The sequence below is a fragment of the Phascolarctos cinereus genome, unplaced genomic scaffold (assembly GCF_003287225.1).
Source record: "Phascolarctos cinereus isolate Bilbo 61053 unplaced genomic scaffold, phaCin_HiC Scaffold_726;HRSCAF=1367, whole genome shotgun sequence".
NCBI lineage: Eukaryota > Metazoa > Chordata > Mammalia > Diprotodontia > Phascolarctidae > Phascolarctos > Phascolarctos cinereus.
This window is the reverse complement of record NW_027556098.1, coordinates 697,506-719,241: the sequence shown is the minus strand read 5'-3', so window position 1 is coordinate 719,241 and position 21,736 is coordinate 697,506. Positions and strand designations below refer to the sequence as shown.

Here is a 21,736-nt window from a genome sequence, read left to right as displayed (position 1 = left end):
TCTGAGCTTATTTACTGAAAAAGCAAGTTGAGAAAGGGTGGTTAAAGCAAAACTCTAAAATCTTGGAGAGATTTTGGTTTGGTCTTGGCATGGAAGACAGGCAGATACAAACAGCAGTCTGGATTGAAGACCAAACAAGACCTACTTGAAGCTTATTATGAAGCTGTTTTAAAGAGAACTTAATCCTTCCAGACCTCTGGGATCATTTTGCCATCAGAAATTTGCATCTTCATTTATTACTTATAACAATATGCCTTCTCTGATGAGTAGCTAGAGAACGAGACACCAACAGATGCAGCAATTGACTTCAGATCTCTTCCGAATGCAGGGTGGGCTACTGCAGGGGCTGCTGCAGAAAACATCAGTTCTGCCCTCTCAACTCCTCAAATACTGGCCCCCCTTTTAACCCAGAAATGTAGGTGCTGCTAAAGGCAGATTCTCGTGTCAAAAATGCTAGTTATTTTTCCATTCTGTAAAACAAAATGTATCTTCCAACCTTTACAAAGGGGATTTTTTCCAAAGAAATAAGAGCTCAATTTTCTCTACAATATATCTGTTCTTTTTTCCAGGAGTGTGATTTCAAATCTGTGGAAACAAATGCCAAATCATAAACTCATCTCACAGCTGGCATGATAAATATTTATAATGTATAAAAGGCATTCAGTGAAAAGAGTGGAGACAAAAAGGAGTCTAACATAAACCAAAGCAGAAGCAGAGATGAAATTGAATAGGTATGAGTGGCAAAAATGAGAAGAGAGCCTCATGAGAGACTTCCCACCAGTTTCCATAAATCCCACTGGTCCTAATTTAATTATAGCTCTACCTGGAATGTCCAAATTCCTTCCATTTGGCCAAGATCCCCAACTCCCCCAAAACGTTTACCTGTCATAGTTTATATTGTTATACTAAAAAGATGGATTTACTCTGTTGTATTGTGTTAAAAAAAAAAAAGATCCTTTTTTCTCCTTCCCTTTTGGTTACCAAAGTTTCATTTCCTATAGCCCTTGTTCTTAGGGATTACCAAGAAAGGCTTAAGAAGGTGTTTTTTTTTTTTATGTATCTTATAGACCTGAGTTTCTCATTTGTAAAATAGGAGAATTTATGAATTCAAGAGAGTTCATGAGATTTCAACAGGCTTCTGAGGTCTACAGGTTCTAGCTGTAGGTCTGTGATTAAGATTAAGATATGAGTTTTTTATGTACTATGAGACATGGAACTCAAAAGAAATATATTGTGGCTTTATGCCTCCATCAGAGTTACTCCCATCTCTGATGTCTTCAGACACAGAAACTTTGGTTGGGCTGTGATTCTATGTATATATTACTTATTTAAGTAGGGTAATTCTTACAGACATTTTGAGATCATGATTATCTTTTGGGCTGCATAGAAAGATTTGCTGTTCTCTGCTTTCTACTAATACTATTCACATTGTATTCTTTCCTATGTGATGTTTTATAAAATTTCAAATGAAAATGTTATATGTATAATCATTAGTCAGCACATAATATGTATGATATTGGATAATAGGCTTTTTTTTTTTTGCTCAGATAATGCCAAAATACACAAATGTTCCCTCCTCTCCAAGCTAAATAACATTGCCATAAGAAAACCCACATATTCCCACAACTAGAAATTAACATATTCCTTTGACTGGAAAATGAAATGAAAAAATTATCTGTATGAAATATGGCAATGATTTCACTGATAAATTCTGCAAATCACCTGTCCAGTAATTAAATCAACTGCCATAGTGCTCTCCTAATACTTCAGGATTTGTGATTCTTCCATCTCTTTAGGTAGCATGGAATTTGCTACTTTATTAATACAACCAGAGTTTGAAAATGTGACTGATATATTACACTGAAGCCTAGGACAACTGGTAAGGTATTCAGTGGGCCACAAATCCACACTGTTTGTTGTTGTTTAGTTGTTTCAGTCATGCCAGACTCTTTGTGACCCCATTTGGAGTTTTCTTGGCTAAGTTACTGAGGTGGTTTGACATTTTCTTTTCCAACTTATTTTACAGATGAGGAAACTGAGACAAACAGGATTAAGAGACAGAGCAGTTCAGGGGGGAAGAAGAAGAAATGGAGGTGGAATTAGATGCAGGAAACTGGTATTTAGATCACAGTGCAAATACTAGCTAAGTGACCATAGGCAAGTCACTTAATTTCTCAGTGCCTCAGATTCCTCATCTGTAAAACAAGAATATATACAAAGACCATTGGATTCAGTGACAGAAGATCTGGAGTTTGAATCAGAGCTTTAACCAGCAGTAACTATACTTGGGGCAAATTCAGTTGAGGGAAGAAGGAGCACAGTGGTGATGAGGCGGACAGTCTTACAATAAGTGTTGCCAGAGAAGGATGCCCCAATGTGTGTGTGTGTGTGTGTGTGTGTGTGTGTGTGTTTGTATGTGTGTGTGTGTGTGTGAGAGAGAGAAAGAGATAAAGATACATATATATGTAAGGAGAGAGAGAGGGAGAGAGTGAGACTGAGTGTGTGTGTGTGTGTGTGTGTGTGTGTTTGTGTGTGTGTGTGTGTGTGGTGGGGGGGAGGGGATATGGGTGAATTTGTTTATGAAGAATGTAGGGCCTAGACAAGCCTGGAGGGGGCAGGCTGGGGCCAATTGTGCTGCCCAGAGACCTAGAGGAGGCTGAAAGATGGCAATCACAGAAAGCAGGAAGCCTGCCCCCATGGATGTTGGTGCCCTTGGACAAATGCCCATTCTGCCTATGCTAGTTGTAGTTCTGGTTTGACTTGTAGTTGTGTTACTTACTGTTCAGTGCCCTTAGGAATAAATTTGAACTACAAATCCATGCTGTGGTATTTGCTGATTATTTCTTTATGAAATTCAAAATATCTGAGAGGGAAAAAGATAACTAGTTGGTTTAAACTTTGGTTAAATGTTCCGCTTGACTGATTTCCAAGAAAAACTGAGATCACTGAAGTGCACTTTCTCAAAGTTTTTATGACAACCCCTCTGGGTCTCAGTTTCCCTGCCTGTAAAATGAGCTTTGGATTAGGTCCCTATTAGCTTTAAATCTGAGGGGGTTCACCTCCTCAGATTGTTGTAAGGAAAATGCTATATGAGTTACTGTTGAGTCTTAGTTCTATTTACTCTCTATGCTAAACCAAACACTCATCTTCACTTTCTTTTTCTTTCTCCCTCCCCAACTTTTTCACTCCTGAAAGTCTGCTGACAATCTAGGGTCAGAAAGCTCTAGGCCTTGGATTTATGGCGGAGGGAAAAGGACCAAGTAAGGGCTTCCCGGATAGTGCTGTCATAAAATAGCCAGCTCCTGGTGTGTCTGTTTTTTTGTTGGTTGGTTTGCTTTGTCATACAACATTGCATGATCTAATCACAGGAATAACTGGGGGGGGGGGGGAAGCAAAACCCTTCTTGGGGAAAAGAAATGAAAATTCCAGCCACGATCTTTTCAGTAGGCAGTGTGGAAAGCTCGGGCAACACAAGAAAAACAGGATGCCCTCAAGTATCATGAATTGTAAAGCAGGAGACAGCACATACTTAACTGGGTGCACAGAAGATACAGACAGAGTAGAATCTGGTTACTTTGTTCAGCTTTCTTCCTGGACAGATGCTGCCCATTTTTTCTCCCCATCTTACATATCTTTTTAAAGATATGTATGGTACTTAGCACAGGCCTGGCATGTGGTAGATGGTTTAACAAAAGCTAGTTGACTGACCTACTTACCCAAAAGGTGTAATTCAGGGAGAATACTGAGAGAAATGTGACATACAAGAAAATTCATTATAGCCACATATCTGAAAATGCAGCCTGCATGTCTATGAGGTAGATAAGTAATGCAATGGAAGAGCATTGAGTTAGGAAGACCTGATTTCAAATCCGGCCTCAGACACTTATTAGCTGTAAGTCTCTGGGCTAGTCACTTAACTTCTATTTGCCTCAGTTTCCTCAACTGTAAAATAAGGATAATAATAACACCTACCTCCCGGGGTTGTTGTGAGTTCCAAATGAGATAAAATTTGTAATGTGCTCAGAACAATGTCTGGCACATAGTAGGTCCTTAATAAATGATCTTTTCCCCTCTTTTCCTCTTTCTCTTCCTGCCTTCTTTCTTTCTTCTTTTCTTTTCCTTTCTTCTTTCCATCCCTCCCTCCCTCCTGCCTTCTTTGTGGAGTGGAAAGAGTGCTAGATTGGGAGTTGGAGGATCTGGCCCAGAGCTCTGTTCCTGACTTTCTGTGTGACCTTGAGCAAATCACTTCCTATCTCACGAAATTTCATTTAATAATACTAACAGTTCACATTTACCTGATCCAAATACAAATCATTTTTTGGCAATCATTCACACCAAATGAGCAGTTAATGTCTATGATACTGAGTTAAAGGCTGGCTACTCACTACACTTCACTGGACAAAAACAGAGTCTGTCTGGTGACAGACTAACAGAGTGGGCTCATGCTATGTTAATCTCGACTTTGAAGAAGCATTTTCAGCTGTCCAATGGTGGCTCACCATTAGAAGTTTTATTTTCTACTTTAAAGAAAAATGTATCAATCTTGTCTCTAACTGGACCATAAACTTCCTGAGGGCACTACTTAGTCTTGTTTTGAATCTAATTTAGGGCTTAGCCCGTAGCAGGCATGTAATACCTACTGCTTAATTAATTAACTAATAGATAAATCTAAACTCAATTAATTAATTGCATTTCCACCTAGGAGTATTGTATGGGCTAACCGCTTATGTGTGGTTAGAGGGAAACCTCAATCTGAACTTTTCTTATTTTAATAAAACCAACAACCTTTGCCCTTATTGTGTACCCAAGCACCAAGTTCAAGACATTTTTAAAATTGGATTTTTATACTGCTACAGGATATCAATGGAGAGAAGGTGAAGGGAACGAGCATGTATAAGCACCACCTATGTTCCAGGCACTTTGCTAAGTGTTTTACAAATATTATCTCATTTGAAAGATAGCGAGATAAAGAGGGGCTAAGAAGCCATCTAGCTGTAAATTTCCATTGAAAGCCATCCCAGTTAGATCCTGGCCTAAGATGAGTTGTCAGGACAAGCCAGGCTGGGAATAATGCTACCTGCCATGATTGGTGAACCATCTTAGGAGGGATGCTGAGAGTCTACACCGAGGTCATTTGAACTTAATTCACAGAACTGATCTGCTAGAATATTCTTGGTGAATGAAGATGAGGAGATGGGTATTTTTTTAAAAGGAGCACATTTTAAATAATTGAGAGCTACTGGGATAAGGTGATGAAATAATGAATGTAACACAAAAGGCAAGGTAGGGCTTGAGAAACTATTATGGTGAATTCCTGAGTGGAAAAGTTGACTCTGGACAGTGACCTTGGCAAAGAATGCCTCCTGCCTTCTGGAAGGGAGGTGGGGGGACTAGAGATCCAGAAGGAGGAATGCATTTTTCAGAACAAGGCCAATGTGTTGATTTGTTTTGCTTGCTTATGCTTATTTATTTCAAGGGAAGGTTCTATTGGCCAGGGAGTGGGAGAGGGCTAGTCAATGGGGATATGTCAGACATGTTAAAGAGAGGGAAAAATAAAGAAAAAAATCATTAAAGCATTATATTTAAAAGACAAAAAATAGTGAACAGGGGGTAGAATTTTCAGGAAGCCATTTTCCAATGCCAACATATTTTGTGATGAAAAGAAATTATAATACGTGTAGAACACATTGGTATGGTGAGGGTTGAAAGATTTAATCTAAGAATTCTGACTGTACTTCTACAGTTTGGTCATGCACTTCATGTCCTATAAAGAACATAAATACAAAATAAGCAATCACTAGAATCCCAAATCTAAGCAACCTCTAATGTCTGAAGTAAACTAGTGAAGGCCAATACTTTTTAAGAGGAGAGGTACTTTCTGCTTTCAACAGTCTGAAGGTATGTGATTGGATTTAGAAGGGAAAAATATATAGTAGTTATTTAAAATTTGAGTTTATCCTTTAAATTTCCCTCTTTAAGTGTATGTCTCTTGATGGTACCACACAGACACACACATTACACAAATATCTTGGCTCTTTGGGTCTCTTTTGGAAAATCTCTGAATCTTTGACAAATGAGACAATGTGTGGAAAGCACTTTGTAAACCCTGACATAGAGTTCAAATCCAGCCTCAGACACTTGACACTTACTAGCTGTGTGACCCTGGGCAAGTCACTTAACCTCATTGCCTAGCCCCCCCCAAAAGGTTAAAAATATATAGCATAAGCTACTACTATTGTCTTTTTTTACTTCTATTGTTAGAGTAGAAGGTGACAGCACTTTGAGTAAATCTAGAATCAGACTTAAAAAAAAAATCAAAGTTGAAGTCTTTAGTGCTATTTGTGAATATTTAATGTAACTATGAGAATCTTTCTTTTCTTCACTTTTCCTAAATCACATTGGCTCTAGAATAAGCTACACAGACATCAGAAGACACATCACCAAGACCTTGAGAGTTGGCAGATTAATAAGGAAAGTGTGCATGGCAGAAGAAATATCCACTGAAACAGCATGCAAATAAAGAGTGCCTACCATACCTTTATAGCCGAAAAGAAGAAAGAGTACGATGATTTCTATCTTGAACTGCATTTTTCCTGTGTATTCTTAGAGCAGCTCCTCACTAGTGATGTGGAGAGCTTCCCAAGCAGTGGGGAGATTAACTTGGGCATTTGCCTTCATAAGCATCTTATTTCAGTGAGTACTTATGGCTTTTGCCAGGCACCAGTCAAGCTATTCGATAGTTATTGTCCTCAAAAGCAGCAAGTCTTAGCAGAGTTAACTGAGGTGAGATTAGTGGAGGCAGGTATTACACGTCTTTTTACTAAATGTAAAGAAAGTGATATAAATGAATAGGACCTACTTGTTAGTGACTTGAACCCCTATTGAAACCCAACCAATTTCAATCCAGTAAATACTTATTAAATGCCCTCTATGTGCCCGGCACTATGGTCAGCGCTGGGGATACAAACCCAAAATAAATGCCTAGGATGTCTGAAGTAAAAGTGATGAAGGCCAGTCCATTTTGAGATGAGAGGTACTTTCTGCTTTCAACAATTCAAAGGCTTGTGATTAGATTTAGGAGGGACAAAAGATATAGGGATTTCCTGAAATGTGAGTTTTCTAAGACTTTTTCCCTTCAAAATATATATCCTGAGTCCCTGCCCTCAATAAGCTTATATTCTATTGGGAAGAAATAACACACACACACACACACACACACACACACACACACACACACACACACACATACACACATACACACACACACATACATACATACATATATATATGATAAACAAATACAAAATACATAAAAACTAATTTCCAGGGGGAGGGTACATATTTAATATGAAGTACAATTCATTAACAAGTGAGTAGGTTCCAGAAGGCATAATGAAAGGGTAGGATTAAATGGGACAGGAACACTGGAGGGAGAGAGCCATAGTGGATGGTTATGAGGGAGTAGGGAAGGGAGAATTGGTCTAGGCAACATGCAATTTAGAAGCACAAGGATATTGAATGAAGCCATAGGGTCTTATCATGCCCTTCACTGTAGCAAAGATAATGTTAATGTGGTTGTCAATTCCTTAGAATGTGGCCGAAGGTAGGGGAAGGGAAGAGATAGCTGCTTGTAGCAGGCCACATGTCCAATACCTGGTCCTGCTGGATGGTCAATGAAAGGGTTCCCTATATTCCTGAGCCCAGGGTTGTTATGAAGAGGTGAGGAAAGTCTGAGACCAGTAGCCAGGTCCACTCTTCCCCAGGGGACTCACACGGATACATGTCGTTGTTCAGTCATGTCTGACTCTCCATGACTTCATTTGGGGTTTTCTTAGCAAAGATGCTGGAATGGTTTGCAATTTTCTTCTCCAGCTGACTTTACATCTGAGGAACTGAGGTAACCAGGGTTAAGTGACTTGCCCAGGGTCATACAACTAGTAAGTGTCTGAGGCCATATTTGAACTCAGGAAAATGAGTCTTCTTGATTCCAGGCTTAGCATTCTACCCACTGTGCCACCTAGCTGCCCACTGAATACATGTGAATATGCCCACATGAATACCTGAGGACTGATATGACACAATATATGGTATTGCCCTTGGTAAGCTTTTCTTCAGTTCATAAATCCCTCTTTTCAAACTTTAAAGCAAGAGCCAGATTTTATAAGCCTTTTAGATTTCATTTTCCATGTTTGCAGCAGAATTAATATCATGAGTAGGCTCAACCTTGGTGAATGAAGACCGAAGCATTTGAAGTGATTACTATATGCAGTGGACTGTGCTGAAGTCATCAACAGCAGCAAACAATTAACAAATATTTATCAAGTACCTACCAGTGCCAAGTACTGTTCTAGGTGCTGGGAAAACAAAGATAAAAATGAAACAGTACCTTCCTTAAGGGGCTTATGGTCTATTGAGGGAGATATCATATGTGTATGCAAATAGATTAGATAGTTGATGCTGTTTGCTTGCAAAAATACTGGGAGTTTTCTGTGGTATCCTTTATCCAAAAATGGCTTGACCCAATTGCTTTAAGGTCTTAGATATCACTTTGAAAAGCAAGCCTTAGGGATAAACCTGGTCTCCTAAGTTCCACAAAGACCCTTTGGATTCTTGTCACTGTGGAGAGATAATCTATTCTGGAGTGCACCCTGGGGAAGAAGAGATTTGGCCGGTAGTCCTAAACCGACCTCACCTCTTTATCCAATCCTTGGCCCAGGGAACTGTTTCCTTGACCATTAGACCAGAGTAGGTACTAGACAAGTGGACCGAGGTAAGCATGCATCTTCTCCCATTCAATCATCTCTAGGACTAAATATATACTCCTCTGTTTGATATTTAAAGCTCTTCACAATCTGACCCCTTCCTATTTTTCCAGTCTTCTTACACAGTACTCTTAAGAGTCTAGTCATTCTGGTTTACTCCCTGTTCCATCCCCCATCTCCATAGTTTCCCCAGTAGAATGTAATCTTCTTGAGGGCAAGGACTGTTTTTGCCTTGCTTTGTAACCCTGAGTGTTTAGCACATAGTATTTTGCAAATGCTTTTAGACTGATTGATCAGGGGCATGAAGATGCACTGCAGACCATGCATTTCCATTCTTTCCTCCTGGCAAAGCATGGAAAGGGGATTCTCTCACTTTTTTGGATTTTCCCCAGTTCTGAGGGAGCTTTGAGTCCTAACATAGCTATGGTCCAGAGAGTGCCTTCCCCCTGCACTCAAATGAGAAAAGATTGTGTGAACCAGATCTGACTCCTACACTTTATGGGGCACTCTAGGGGCTGAGGTCATGGGAAGAAAAGTACCAATGTCTACTGCCTTCTTCCCAACTTCAGCCAAAATGTAGCCAGCACTGAGGACATGCGAATTTCTCTCAAACTCCTACTTGTCCAGGCCAATTAATTATCAGGGGGTTTTGTGCTCAGGGGATTTGTTAATCACTATATCGGATTAATAAGCACAGTTAGTATGAACACAGTTCACTACCTTCGATATGAACTTTTATTTAAGCTAGTAGGAAGTCACTAGAAAGATCTCAGAAGACAGAACATTCTTGTCACAGGATATTGGATGTAATTTTTTAAAAAGTGAAGGATTTGAAAAGGGCGACACACCTTAGGAGTTGAATAACGTTAGGGAATATGTATTGGTTTCTTATCTGTAAAATGAGTGTCAGACCCTTCTCACTCTAATGTTCCAGGACTTAATTCTTCCTCCCTCGGTTTCTAGGTAAAACAATAGAGTAAATTCAGTTGAAATATTAAGCAGTAAAAGTTGATTGTCATGTGTTACAAACACAAAGTAATAAAAAAAGAAAATTAGATCTGCAAAAGAGCTGTCTCTATAGGATTAAAAAAAACATTATTATTTCTGAGCCTTTCATAAATGTGGATTTACATCCTTAAATTTGCATGGAAGACAGTCTAACAAACCCCAAGACTATTATAACCAACTTTTTGCAATAAGATATTACTAACTTATTTTCCATGTAATGTAGTTTTGGTGATTAATGAAAAATGTGATACTTGCTCAGTAGACTTCAGTATCAAGCCCCTAAGAGGGCATGTTCCCTTCCTTGCTCAAGCCCTTTCTTCTCTCATTAGGGTATAAGTTCCTTTCAGACTGGGACTTTTTTTTTGTGCTTGTATTTGTATCTCTGGAATTTAGCATAGTGCCTGGCAAGAGTTAAATGTAAATGCTGTAAATACTTGTTGCTCACCTGAACTGAATCTTTTGGCAATTCAGCTACAATTAGTAATTTGGCTGGGGGGTGGGGGGAAGGGATGGGGAAGGAAGAGTGGCTGTAGAATCACAAAACATAGAATCACAAATCACAAGTCAGAAGGGACAGGACCTTAGAGATATTTCCTCCCACCTCCATCTGAGCAGAAATACCCATAGTAACATCCAAACTGCTGTATAATAAAGAGGGCTGGAGCTTGGATTTGACTCCCTTCTCTGCTGCCTGTGCAACTTTAGGTAGATCACATCACCCCCTCTGGGCCCCAGTTTCTTCATCTGTGAAATGAGACATTCTACTAAAGGATCTTTAAGATTCCTTTTAGCTCTAGATCCTATAAGATTTGACACATAGGGAGCTCCCTACCTGTTGAGGCAATCTGTGGTATTTTTGATCAGCTACAGTTATTGGGAAGTTTTTCTAGTGTTGGGCCAGAATCTAGGCTAGTTAATTCTGACCTCTGGCGCCCGGAATAGCAAATCTAAACCATCTACCATATAATAGCCTTTCAAATATTTAAACATAAATCTAAGATCTATCAGTCAATCAACAGACATTTATTAAACATCTATTCTGTGCCAGGCACTCTGCTAAGGAAACAAAGAAGGCAAAAAACAGTCCCTGCTCTTGAGGAGCTCACAATTTAATGGGAAAAGACAACCTAAGATAAAGATCCGGCCTTAGGCACTTAACACTTACTAGCTATGTGACCTTGGGCAAGTCACTTAACCCCACTGCCTAGCCAAAAAAAAAAAAAGATAAAGATCCCCCCCTTTCCCCTTTCCAGGCAAAACATGCCTAGTTCCAACAACCAATCCTCAGTTGGCAGGTCAAGAATCCCTACTCTAAACTAACATTAATTTATTAATCACTACTCTTTGGGTCTACAATTCAAAGGGAGGAAGTAAGTATTTATGAAGAGCTTACTCTGTACCAGGCAGTCTTCTAAGTGCTTTACAAATATCTCATTTGCCCTCACAACCCTGGGAGGTAGATGCTATGTTTGGCATGTATGTATATACATACCACACAAGTGTATATATATATATTATATATATATATTATATATATATATATATATATATATATATATATATACATATATATATATATATATATATATACGTATATATATACATATATATATATATATACGTATATATATATATATACGTATATATATATATATACACACACACACATACACATTTATAGATGCACACACATATATGTATATACATATGTGTAGTATGTATGTATTTACATGCTAGAATTTTGTAGGTCTCATTGTTCTATACTTCAAAGAACCAAATTTCTTCTTTTTTTCTTCCCCTCCTCCTCCTTCCCCTCTTCTTCCTTCTCCTCCATATTTCCTTGTTTCTAGTCCTATGGCATTCCTCTACCTTTTCAAAGATAACCAACAATGAACTAGTTCTTTCAGCCCTGGGGGGTGTATTTCATGAGTATGTATGTGTATATACAGCTTTATAAATTCTTCCCCTTCCCTGATCCCAAACCCCAGAGGATGTCCCTAAACACTAAACTTATTGGGAAAACAATAGATAACTGGGCAGGAGACCTGGATTCAAATAGGACTCTGGTTTTGAACCAAGAATTCACTCTTCTTCCTGGGGTCTTGACTCTCTGCAAGACAAGGGAGTTGGGCTAAGTATTCTTTCATGAATTTCATTATCAGCTTTTTTCCCCTGTATGGGACAAGTGAAAGTTTCTCAAATGAAATGGAAGCTATGCCCCAAAATTTAGTTAAGGCTTTAGGGTTAGGGTTAGGGTTAGGGTTAGCTGGGCCTAAGTTTTGTTTTCCTGCAAATCATGTGGTCGGGTCATACACCTGTTGCCCACCCCCTCCCTTGTTTTGTAACTACCACCCCAGCCTTATCTTTGCAAATAAGGCAATCTTCTAGCTCCCAAGCTTGTTTTGGGTAAAAAGTATTTCTTAGTTTCTAAACAGAAGGTAAGGTCTCTCACCTCAACCAATGAGGATAAAGAGATTGAGGTAAACAGGTGGGGGGGTGGGGGGGGTTCTTAGAGTTGTTTGTCTAAGGGTATTTAACTGCTTGTTTGCTGCCTGTATCTTGCCTCCCTACTCCAGTCCACCCTGGGTAGGTGATGCCCAATTCTCGCTCAAGACTTGCTAGAATAAAACTGTTTCTACTGAGAGAAACCTCTGAATTTTTATTTGGGTAGGTGGTCTCAATCCCACTCAATTGGGGCTTGTCCGGAATTTTCTTTGATTAGGGAGGGGGCTTCCTTGCCAAGCTCCAGACCAAGCTCGCATCTGAGATTTCTTGGAGGTCTTGAGCCCCAGAGGGGAGGTTACTGCCTAGTCATTGAAATAAACCCAAAGAGAGGGACTTGGAGAAACAGAAGGCTTGTTAGGGCTCCGACGATTAAAAATGAAACCAAGAAATTCCAGCCAGTCCGGTGAGTGAGAGCAGTCATGTAAGTTGTACTCGTGCAACCCACAGGTAAGCATTCAGGGGTCGGGAAGTAATTGGCATGGGGTGAGGGCCCTTTAGGGCAGACTCTAGGTTAGGCAGAGTCTGGGCCTAATCAAATTGCGGAACAGATACCTCATGGGAAGGACGCCACTGAGAAAGCTTCATGGGTGACTGGTGAGGAGTGAGTGACCCTCCTCGGTGATTTGGCTGAGTCTTTAGACTCGGGGAGTTCGGTGACAGCTCCCATAAATTCCCTAGGTGAGGGCCTAGGGGTTCCCTAAGAATAGGAAAGGGACAATCAATCTGCGCAGTCGGAGAGCAAATGTGAGGTACCTATAGACAGTCCTTTAGGCAATCGATTGCAGAATTGGAATGAACTACCAAAATATAGAGGAAAGGATAGGAAGAAAATGATTAAATATGATTTGATGATTTGAGGATCCTACAGGGCAGAGTGTTGTTGTATGTCTATTTTTTTTTTTTTTGGTGTTTGTGTCTGTGCGTGGTATGAGTGAGTGTCAGTGTGTATCTTTTGCAGCCAGACAGCAAAAGGCTGCAGCTGGACTCTGGAAAGTCGCTTTCTTTCCCCCTTTCCCTCCCTGGTAACAGCAGCCTCAGAGGAGCGGGTGGATGGGAGAGAGAAAGAGAGAAAAATACTTTATTATTTAGGTTATATGATTGGCAAAAAGCAAGTTGAGAAGGATTTTCGAAGTGCCCGGTCAGAATTAGAAAGATATAAGATATGTGCAGTTTTAAAGAGACTTTAATCAAAGTCCATTAGAAAGAAAGGCAAGAAAATTTAAGCATGTAGGAGAGAGGAGTATGTGTAGAAAGCTTAAGGAAGGTATAGTTTATTTGCACGGTGTAAATAGAGGTTTTGAAAGTAAGAAGGTTTGAAACTTTTGGAAAAAAAAATAATAATTTCTCTCTCTCTCTCTGCATTCTAATTCTGGCCAAATTTGAGTGTGGAGACAAAGAGAGAAAAAGGGAACCTTTTCCCCTCAGATCAGCAAGAGAGGTAGCACTTAATCTCTTCTACCTCTCATAAAAGAGAAAAGTTTTTCTGTACCAGAACACAGCCAAAGGTAATTTAACCCATTCTGGTAATATTTCAGATGGAATGTGATGCTTTTAATTTAATGCTTAAGTCACAATTTATCATACCATTTGGCACTAAAGTAAATTGAAAGAAACTAAAGAACAGTGGAAAAATAGTGTAAGACCAGTGAATTGTTTAGAGTGCATAGTAAAGTTGTAAAAGCAGTTTGGGAAGAGAGAGGAAGGGAGAGCCCTATTCAATTATCTCCCTTCAGAAATGCAAAAAAAAAGCTGCGTAGCAGTCTTGGTGAGTGTAATTTGGGTGGGGTGGGGTCTTAAGTTCCCCACCATGGGAGGATGCCATATTGGTTATTGTGAGTTATGACTATTACTGTTCAATTAATTATTAAGCTCCAGAGGTGCCTACCTGGAGGGAAAGCAAAAAGAAGTAATTAGAATACTGGCCCAGTACATTTTGAACTGACCTAATTACAATAGGTGATTCCAAACAGTTTGTAAAACTTTTGCAAGAAAATGTGGACATGAATGGGGAACTGAAATATTGAAAAAATGTATGAATTTGTGGATAATATCCCTTTATAAAGGGCCAAGGGTATTGAACTTAGAAATGTGTATTTGTATAATTTTAAGAGCACATATTGTTATTTGGCATTAAGAAATTTATAAACTATGTGGTCCCAGGAGACTGTTGAATCTGGTGAAGGGGTCTCAAAAGAAAGAAAGATTTTTATTGTGTCTGTTTTCAATTGTATTAGTTATGTTGCTGGAAGGACAATTTCTTTTATAATCTAGAATGTTAAATTAATTGTGTCTTCAGAGAAAAGAGAAAAGGGAATGAATCTGGCTGTTGGGGATTTAAGAAATCATAAAATTTCCAAATTTTTATTTAAAGGGAATTTTCAGTTAAAATTGTTTTGCTTTCATTTATGAAAATTTGTAAGATTGCAAACTAAGTTGTTTGGGATTACTGTTTTAATGCTAAAACCCCAAAAGTGTTAATTAATTACCGAATCTGTGTGGGCAAGGTCATTTGCCCTGAGAAAAGAACTTGTTAGGATAATGCAGTTCCTAGACAATGAACTGAACTTGCTGAGAAGTTGCAAGTTTATGTACAGTAGATATAAATGATTTCTAATGATTGGCTTTTACAACAGGGCAAGTTTAAATTTGAGAAGGAAAGATGTAAAGTGAGATCTCTTATGTATGTGAGTCCTGTTATCTATATTACTTATTGCAACTCCATGAGAGTAAAATTAACTGTATCTGGCTTTAAGCTGTGATTGGTAAGACTTGCTGTTTGAGGTAAAAGACTCTTGGGACTATAACTAATTTTGTTTTGAGTTTAAATTTGGGTATAGTTGTCTGCATTAAATCAGTATCTGAGAGCAATGCCACAAGAACAGATGGAGGTCGATTTAGAGGAAATGTGATTTATTTGGGGAAAAAGGCCAAGGGGACAATCTTAGCCTCAATCTAGGATGGGATCCTCCTGGCTCAGTTTCCCCATTATGTTCCTTTGGAAAGGAATGTTTCCCACCTGACTATTCCTGAGTTTGGCTATGAGGAGAAAGATACTGCATGATTGGAGAACTGCGACTCCATCTGAATTTAAACAAAGCTAAGGATGTTTTATCTTGTCATATTTGATACGTCACCTGTCCCTGCTCTTTTTTCCTTCTATAGTAAGTTTCTATGATCAGAGCAAGTAGTCAGCATGAGACATTAGAAAAGGATTAGATTATAGTCATATCTTAAACTGATTGTTGGAACTTGCTGGGACTAATGACTGACTGTTTTTGAGTCTAACTCCAGGTGTCCTTAACTGAAACCTGGCGGACTTTAAGTCTGGCTCAATGCAGTTTGCAGTTTGACATAACACTCTGTCTGGAGTTGACAGGAAGTTGAGGGAAATATTGTCCCCTTATTCTAATCTCTTAGTGACAAGTTTCTATAGTCAGAAGGTTTTATAAGTACAGTAACAAATTTACTAAAATAATTGATTATAGAACATCTTGGGTTATTATTATAGAACTGGGACTAGTGTTCCTGTATGAGTTAGGGTCTTTTAATTCTTGGTAATGGTATGGAGATAATCAGGAGCTTGTGGGAATGTTATTGTGTTATTTGGATAATAGTATACTTGTCCAAAGTTTTGTTATCATTGATTAATAAAGCCAAAAGAAGAATGGCTTGTGATTTATTTTGTAAATGCCATCAAAGAAACAAGGCATGACTAAAATTTTAAGATTTTATATGCACTGTGTTAAAAATTGATATGTATGTACTGAAGCCTGTGATTAATCCTTAGTGAAATCTCATCCCCCTGGTGAAGAAATTAATAATGGATTAATGTAAAGTGTAAGACACTGGGTTCTGATGTGAATTTCTTAAACATGACAATTGGACATGATTTTAATTTTGAGTTCGTAAAAATGATCAGGGTTATAAGGACTAGAAATAGTGGTTTAAAATTGTGCTAAGATCACTTCTGTAGGAGAATGGACAGAAAGGTGGTTCCTACAAGAAGAAGAAGATGCTGAGATGCTGTACTGGAGATGGCTGGAACAAATACCAAGGACCAGAGGACTTCATTGATGATGTTCTCTGCCAGACAGCTATATGAGAAAAGAATTTTTGAATCTTAAAGGGACAATTGCATTATTGTTTTCTTTTGGGTCTCTGCATCTACATTTATGAAGGGGCTGCCCCTTTGATTTGTCAATGCTTAGATTAATCCTTCCCATATTTACTTAAAGGGGTGGTCTTTGCCAAATAAGGCAATCTTCTAGCTCCCAAGCTTGTTTTGGGTAAAATGTATCTCTTAGTTTCTGGGTAGAATGTAAGGTCTCTTACCTCAACCAATGAAGATAAAAAGATTGAAGTAAACAAGTTGGGGGGGGTTGTTTCTTAGAGTTGTTTGTCTAAGGGTATTTAACTGCTTGCTTGCTGCTCGTATCCTGCCTCCCTACTCCAGTCTGCCGTGGGTAGGTGATACCCAATTCTCATGTGAGACTTGCTAGAATAAAACTTCTGTTTCTACTGAGAGAAACCTCTGAATTTTTATTTGGGTAGGTGGTCTCAATCCCACTGACCCCCTTTAACTATTTATTGTCAAAAATATTTTTGCTGGCACAGGGTAGCAGCATGAGCATGCTTACTTCCATCAGCAATATTTCTTTTTTCGAATCAGACAATCTGACTAATCCAGAATTTACATAAATCTGGCACATTATGGCAGTGTATTAGGCAAATCTAACCTATAAGAAAGCCTTTTCCAAGCCCTCTTAATTCCAGTGCCTGCCCTCTGTTAATTATCTCCAGCTTATCCAGCATATAGCTTGACTGTATAAAATTTCTACATGTTGTTTCTCTCCCCCACTGTCCCCAGTTGGACTGTGATATCCTTTAGAGCAAGGACTATGTATTTATCTTTCTTTGTCTTCCCAGTATTGGCACAATGCCTGGCACATAGGCAGGCACTTCATGTTTACCGTCTGATCTAGTAAATTCCTTATTGACTAAAAATGAGGGCTTTGAATTAGATAATCTCTAAAGTCTCTTCTGGATACAAATCTATGACTAATCTAAGTGGTTGCCTTCACACATAAGAACAAACTGGTCTCATAGATATTAAAATTGCTTCCTTTAATTAGGTCTCAAGAATCCTGGATTTGGAGTCAGAAGATGTAGGTTCATCTGATTAATGCATTGACTGATCAAACAGACTCCAGGGGATCTATAATGAACCTCCTGACAGTCTGATGGACCCAACATGCAGGATGAGACATACATTTGTATACATAAACTATATGGGAATTTGCTTTTATATAATTATTATATTCTATTGATTACAAGAGTTTTATTTTCTTTTTTCACTGGGAGAATAGGGGAGGGGTTCCTCCTCAACTCCTCCAAAAGAGATCAGAAGGAATATCAGTAAGAATTAAGGACAAGCAGGTCAGATTTGAAGTTATATGTTGAAATGTATTATATATTTAAAAAGAAAAGCAACCTCTACATAAGGGGATTCCCCATAGCATGTATAATTCTTTCCTCTGTTCTAAGATGTATATAGTAATGTTCGTTCTTTGTTGTTTATTCATTTTGGAATAAAAATAAAACGAAAATGAAAAAGGATTGAATGTTGGCTCCTCCACTTACTTGCCTCTGTGACTTTGGACAAATTACTTAACCTCTCTGGGCCTCAGTTTCTGTATTGTAAAATGAAGGGGTTAGCCTAGAAAGCTTCCAAGGTTTCTTTCAGCTCTATATCTATAATCCTATAGGGGAAAGAAAGCCTGCCTGATAATCTTCTCCAGTTACAATAGTGTCAAAGTCCTTTAATGTGACCCTTTTATCTGAATGTCACTGCCTTAATCATTAACCTTTCAACTTTAGAGTCTAAAAGAAAGGGACTAGTCCCTTGAACTTGTTTTGTAATGGTAAAAATAATAGCTTATTTACACTTATATAGCTCTTTAAGGTTTGAAAGTGCTATACAAATATAATGTCTTACGATCCTGCAACCAATAAATGGGGTAGGTGCTATTATTATACCCATTTTACAGATGGGGATGCTGAAGCCCAGAAAGGATAAGTGCTCACACATTTTAGGGGCTTTCAATTCAATTCAGCAGACAGTGTCTGACCTACAGGGAGCCTGGTGATTTTTTCCCCTCTTTTCGGGTCTTTCCTTAAGTCCTCCACCAGGGTCTTGGGTCTCACTGCTGTGGGAGGAAGTAACTATTTTTTTTCTTTTTTTTTCCTACGCGTGTCTGATTGGAATAGGCCTGGACATGGATGATCCGGGCTTGACCCCTCCCCAGAGGCCAAGCGCACTTGACCTCGGCCCCTTCCCACAGTGGCTTAGGCATTGAGCCCGGATCTGCCCCAATTTGCGCAGGCGCCGGGGGGGGGGTAATAACCTTGAAGCGGAAAGGAAGAGGAGGTGGCTTAGGGCGACTGCTGAGGGGGAAACTCTGGTTCTAGGCTATCCAATTAAAATACAAAAAAATGGATTGAGGTGGGCAAAATGAAGCAAAAGTGAAAGAATTGAGTTGGTTCCACTGGGGCTCGAACCCAGGACCTTCTGCGTGTAAAGCAGACGTGATAACCACTACACTATGGAACCACCACGCTGCAAAGTGCTCTTGGTTACTTCCTTTATAAATACGTCAGAAACCACACCTCCGTCACTTTAACGTCACCAGCTCAGGGCTTGGGGTTCGAGCTGCCTCCCAGCGAATCCCCCCGTCCCTGACGCAGCCAGGATTCTCCTCTCGCCTACGTGGGCTAACCCCCGTTCCGGGCTAGCGTGGGGGATGGGCGAGCGCCCTCCCGCCTTTCCCAATCGTCGTCCCGCTCGGGCGCGCAGGCGCACTCCCTCCTCCGACCTCTCCGCTTGGAATCCCGAGGCCTGGGGCTCTCACCTGCAGGGGCCCGGGCTCCGCTCGGGAGCTGCCAGCCCCACGCTCGCGCTCGCCTCCATGCCGCCGGCGAGGGGCGGGGGCAAAGGGCGAGGCTTCCTTTTGCCAAAAAATAAACTTTTATTTAAAAAATAAGATATTTGTATTAATACTTTATATTTTCCCATCACCCAAGTTTTCCCCTGTATTCCCCATTCCCAAAGCTATCCTTATTATAACAAAGAATTGTTGGAAAGGGAACCTTAGGAAAACCAATCAATGCAACGAAAAAAATCTAACATTATATGCAAAGCAGACCTCCCACCTACCTCCAAACCTCAACCTCATGGAAGTGTGCATTTCTTCTTTGAGGTCAAGCTTGTTCTTTGCAATTTTGCAACATTCATGTTAATAACTCTTGTTTTTTTTTAATATGAAAATTAAATGGGTTTTTTTCTCCCACCCTTCTTCTTTCTCCCTTCCTTTCCCCTCCAGCCTCCCTGCAAGTTGGTTTCTTTAGTTTTGGCTCCCAAGGCCTCTGCAGAGAGGAAAAGGGGGAAAAAAGAGGTTCCTTTTTTCTCCCCCTCTCGCTCCTCATCGCCCTCCCTCTCACCTCCGCCCCCTGCGGCCTCGGAGCGGCGCGTGTCGCGGAGTCCAGGGACTTGGGCAGCGGCCGGGGCACGTTGCGCGTGGGCGGGCGGGGGAGCCCCGAGCTAGCCCAGCGCTCCGGGCTGCGGGCGGGTGGGGTGAGGATGCTCCTTGGAAACGAAAGGCTAAAAGGAATCCCGCAGCTTAGAGTCACCCCCTCCAGAAACGGGTCTCAGGGTAAAAAGGTGGGCGTCTGGGGGTGGGGGACAAATCCCGACGTTTCAGGATAAATATGTTTATTAAGCTCCTACTATGTGTCAGACACTGTGCTAAGCGCTGGACAGAAAAGGGAAGAGCCAGTCCCTTACTCAGAGCTCGTGGTCTAAGTCCACAGCAAAAGGACTGTGCAAAAGGCCACATGCCTTCTCAGCAATAAGGTAGACAAAGCGCCATTTCCCACTTGCCCTGCAGCCAAACAAAATATTAGATTGTTGGTTACGTGCAGGTCCCCAGTTGATTCATGAGTTGTGTTCCAAACGTCCAGTTAACGTAATTGTTTGCATCGAAATGAAGTTATGGGCAGTGAGGTTCCCAGGCCAACCTTATAAAATCGTATGCAATCGATTCACCCTGTACCTGAAGTCTAGGATTGATAATAGCTGAGTTCTGGATGTTAGAATCACTGGGCTGTGGCTTCTACTAGGGTGGGTGTAGAGGTGAACTAGAGAGGATAGGAAAGTGGAAGTAAGGGAGGAAGAAGAGAAAGAACTGGATGATTTTAAAAAACAACAACAACTTTTAAGTTTCTCTCTCTAACCCACTTGCTCTCCATTTGCATAAACCCCAGGAACACAGGCCCTTATCAGAAGGGCTTTGTCCTGAGCTGTGGAAGTGAAGAGAGGGTTCAGTGCAGGAGGGAACTCCTCAAAGTTCCTTTTTTTTGCTCCACTTTGATGGGTTGAACACTCAGGGCAGGAGTATCATAGTTGAGACCAAAACTTGATGGGGACTGGTCATGATGGGTAGGCTTCCCTCTCCCTCCATCCTGAAACACACACTTAGAGAATATTGGAATGAGAAGGAAGAGTAAGGAAACTGGGTCTCTCTCCCTTATAAAAGAGAAGGGGTGGTGGAAAGCTGCCCATGGTAAATAGCTTTGTTGGAGCTGATGGGTAGCAGTAATTGTGGTAGGTGCTCCTTCCCCTCTCGAGAAGTTGAGAGAGAAGATGAGATTGGTGGTTTGATGGCCAGGCCTCCTTCCTCTCACAGATAGGAAAGGGAGGAAGGAGTTGGTCCTAATGTGGCTGGGCTTCCCAGCTCTCACCAGATAAAAGGAAGACAGCTTACTGTAGTAAGTAGACCTTCTTCCCACTATTGCCTGTTCCTGCCCAGCAAGGGGCAACCAAGAGGCACCCTCTCATTCTGCTCCTCCTGCCTGAGATGGACAAACTGACAAATGATCATGCAAGCAACACTCAGAATTCTCAGTCCTGACTACTTTCCCAGGGCTGAGGAGCCCTTCTGCTTCTCAGGGAACAACCTTCATCCCTAAACTCAAATTGGAAAGGGCTGCCTTTATTATTGTTTCCTGCCCTTGTGGGAGACATTGGTGATGAAGACCATATGTAAACAGTCGGAGATATTATTGAGAGAAAGAAGAGGGGGATGGACCTACTGTAATCCACTCACTATTCGTTTCACCGTGGCCCTCTCCATTGGCTGTTTGTTGACTAACTACAACCTCTTAAGAGTTTTTCAGTCCAATCCAGTACACATTTATTATGTTCCTATGGTATGCCAGGCACTGTGCTAAATGCTGGGTATGTAACTAATAAAAAGAAAGACAATCCTTGCCCTCAAGGAGCTTACAATCTAAAGGGGGAGATAACACGCAAATAGAGGCAGAACCAGGGAGTATCTTGTCAAGAGTAGAAACCAGGCAGGGAAGCAGATGCAAAGTGGTTCCTCAAAGTTCAGCCCTCCTAAGCT

General features: G+C 40.4%; 1 protein-coding gene and 1 non-coding gene across 2 annotated transcripts in view; both read right to left on the bottom strand.

Annotated features, from left to right (window-relative positions):
• RS1 (retinoschisin 1) overlaps positions 1-21,463 on the bottom strand; it is a 43,544-nt gene extending 22,081 nt beyond the window's left edge. Inside the window, exons 1-4 of the mRNA XM_078146065.1 lie at positions 21,423-21,463; positions 19,773-19,917; positions 19,489-19,543; positions 19,052-19,279 (exon numbers count right to left, since the gene is read on the bottom strand). Of these exons, the coding sequence (XP_078002191.1) occupies positions 19,052-19,279; positions 19,489-19,543; positions 19,773-19,917; positions 21,423-21,463 (469 nt within the window). The remainder of the gene's footprint in view (positions 1-19,051; positions 19,280-19,488; positions 19,544-19,772; positions 19,918-21,422) is intronic.
• On the bottom strand, positions 18,813-18,885 carry TRNAV-UAC (transfer RNA valine (anticodon UAC)). The gene has a single exon. It is a non-coding gene; the product is annotated as a tRNA-Val (tRNA).
• Positions 21,464-21,736: the final 273 nt, after the last annotated feature.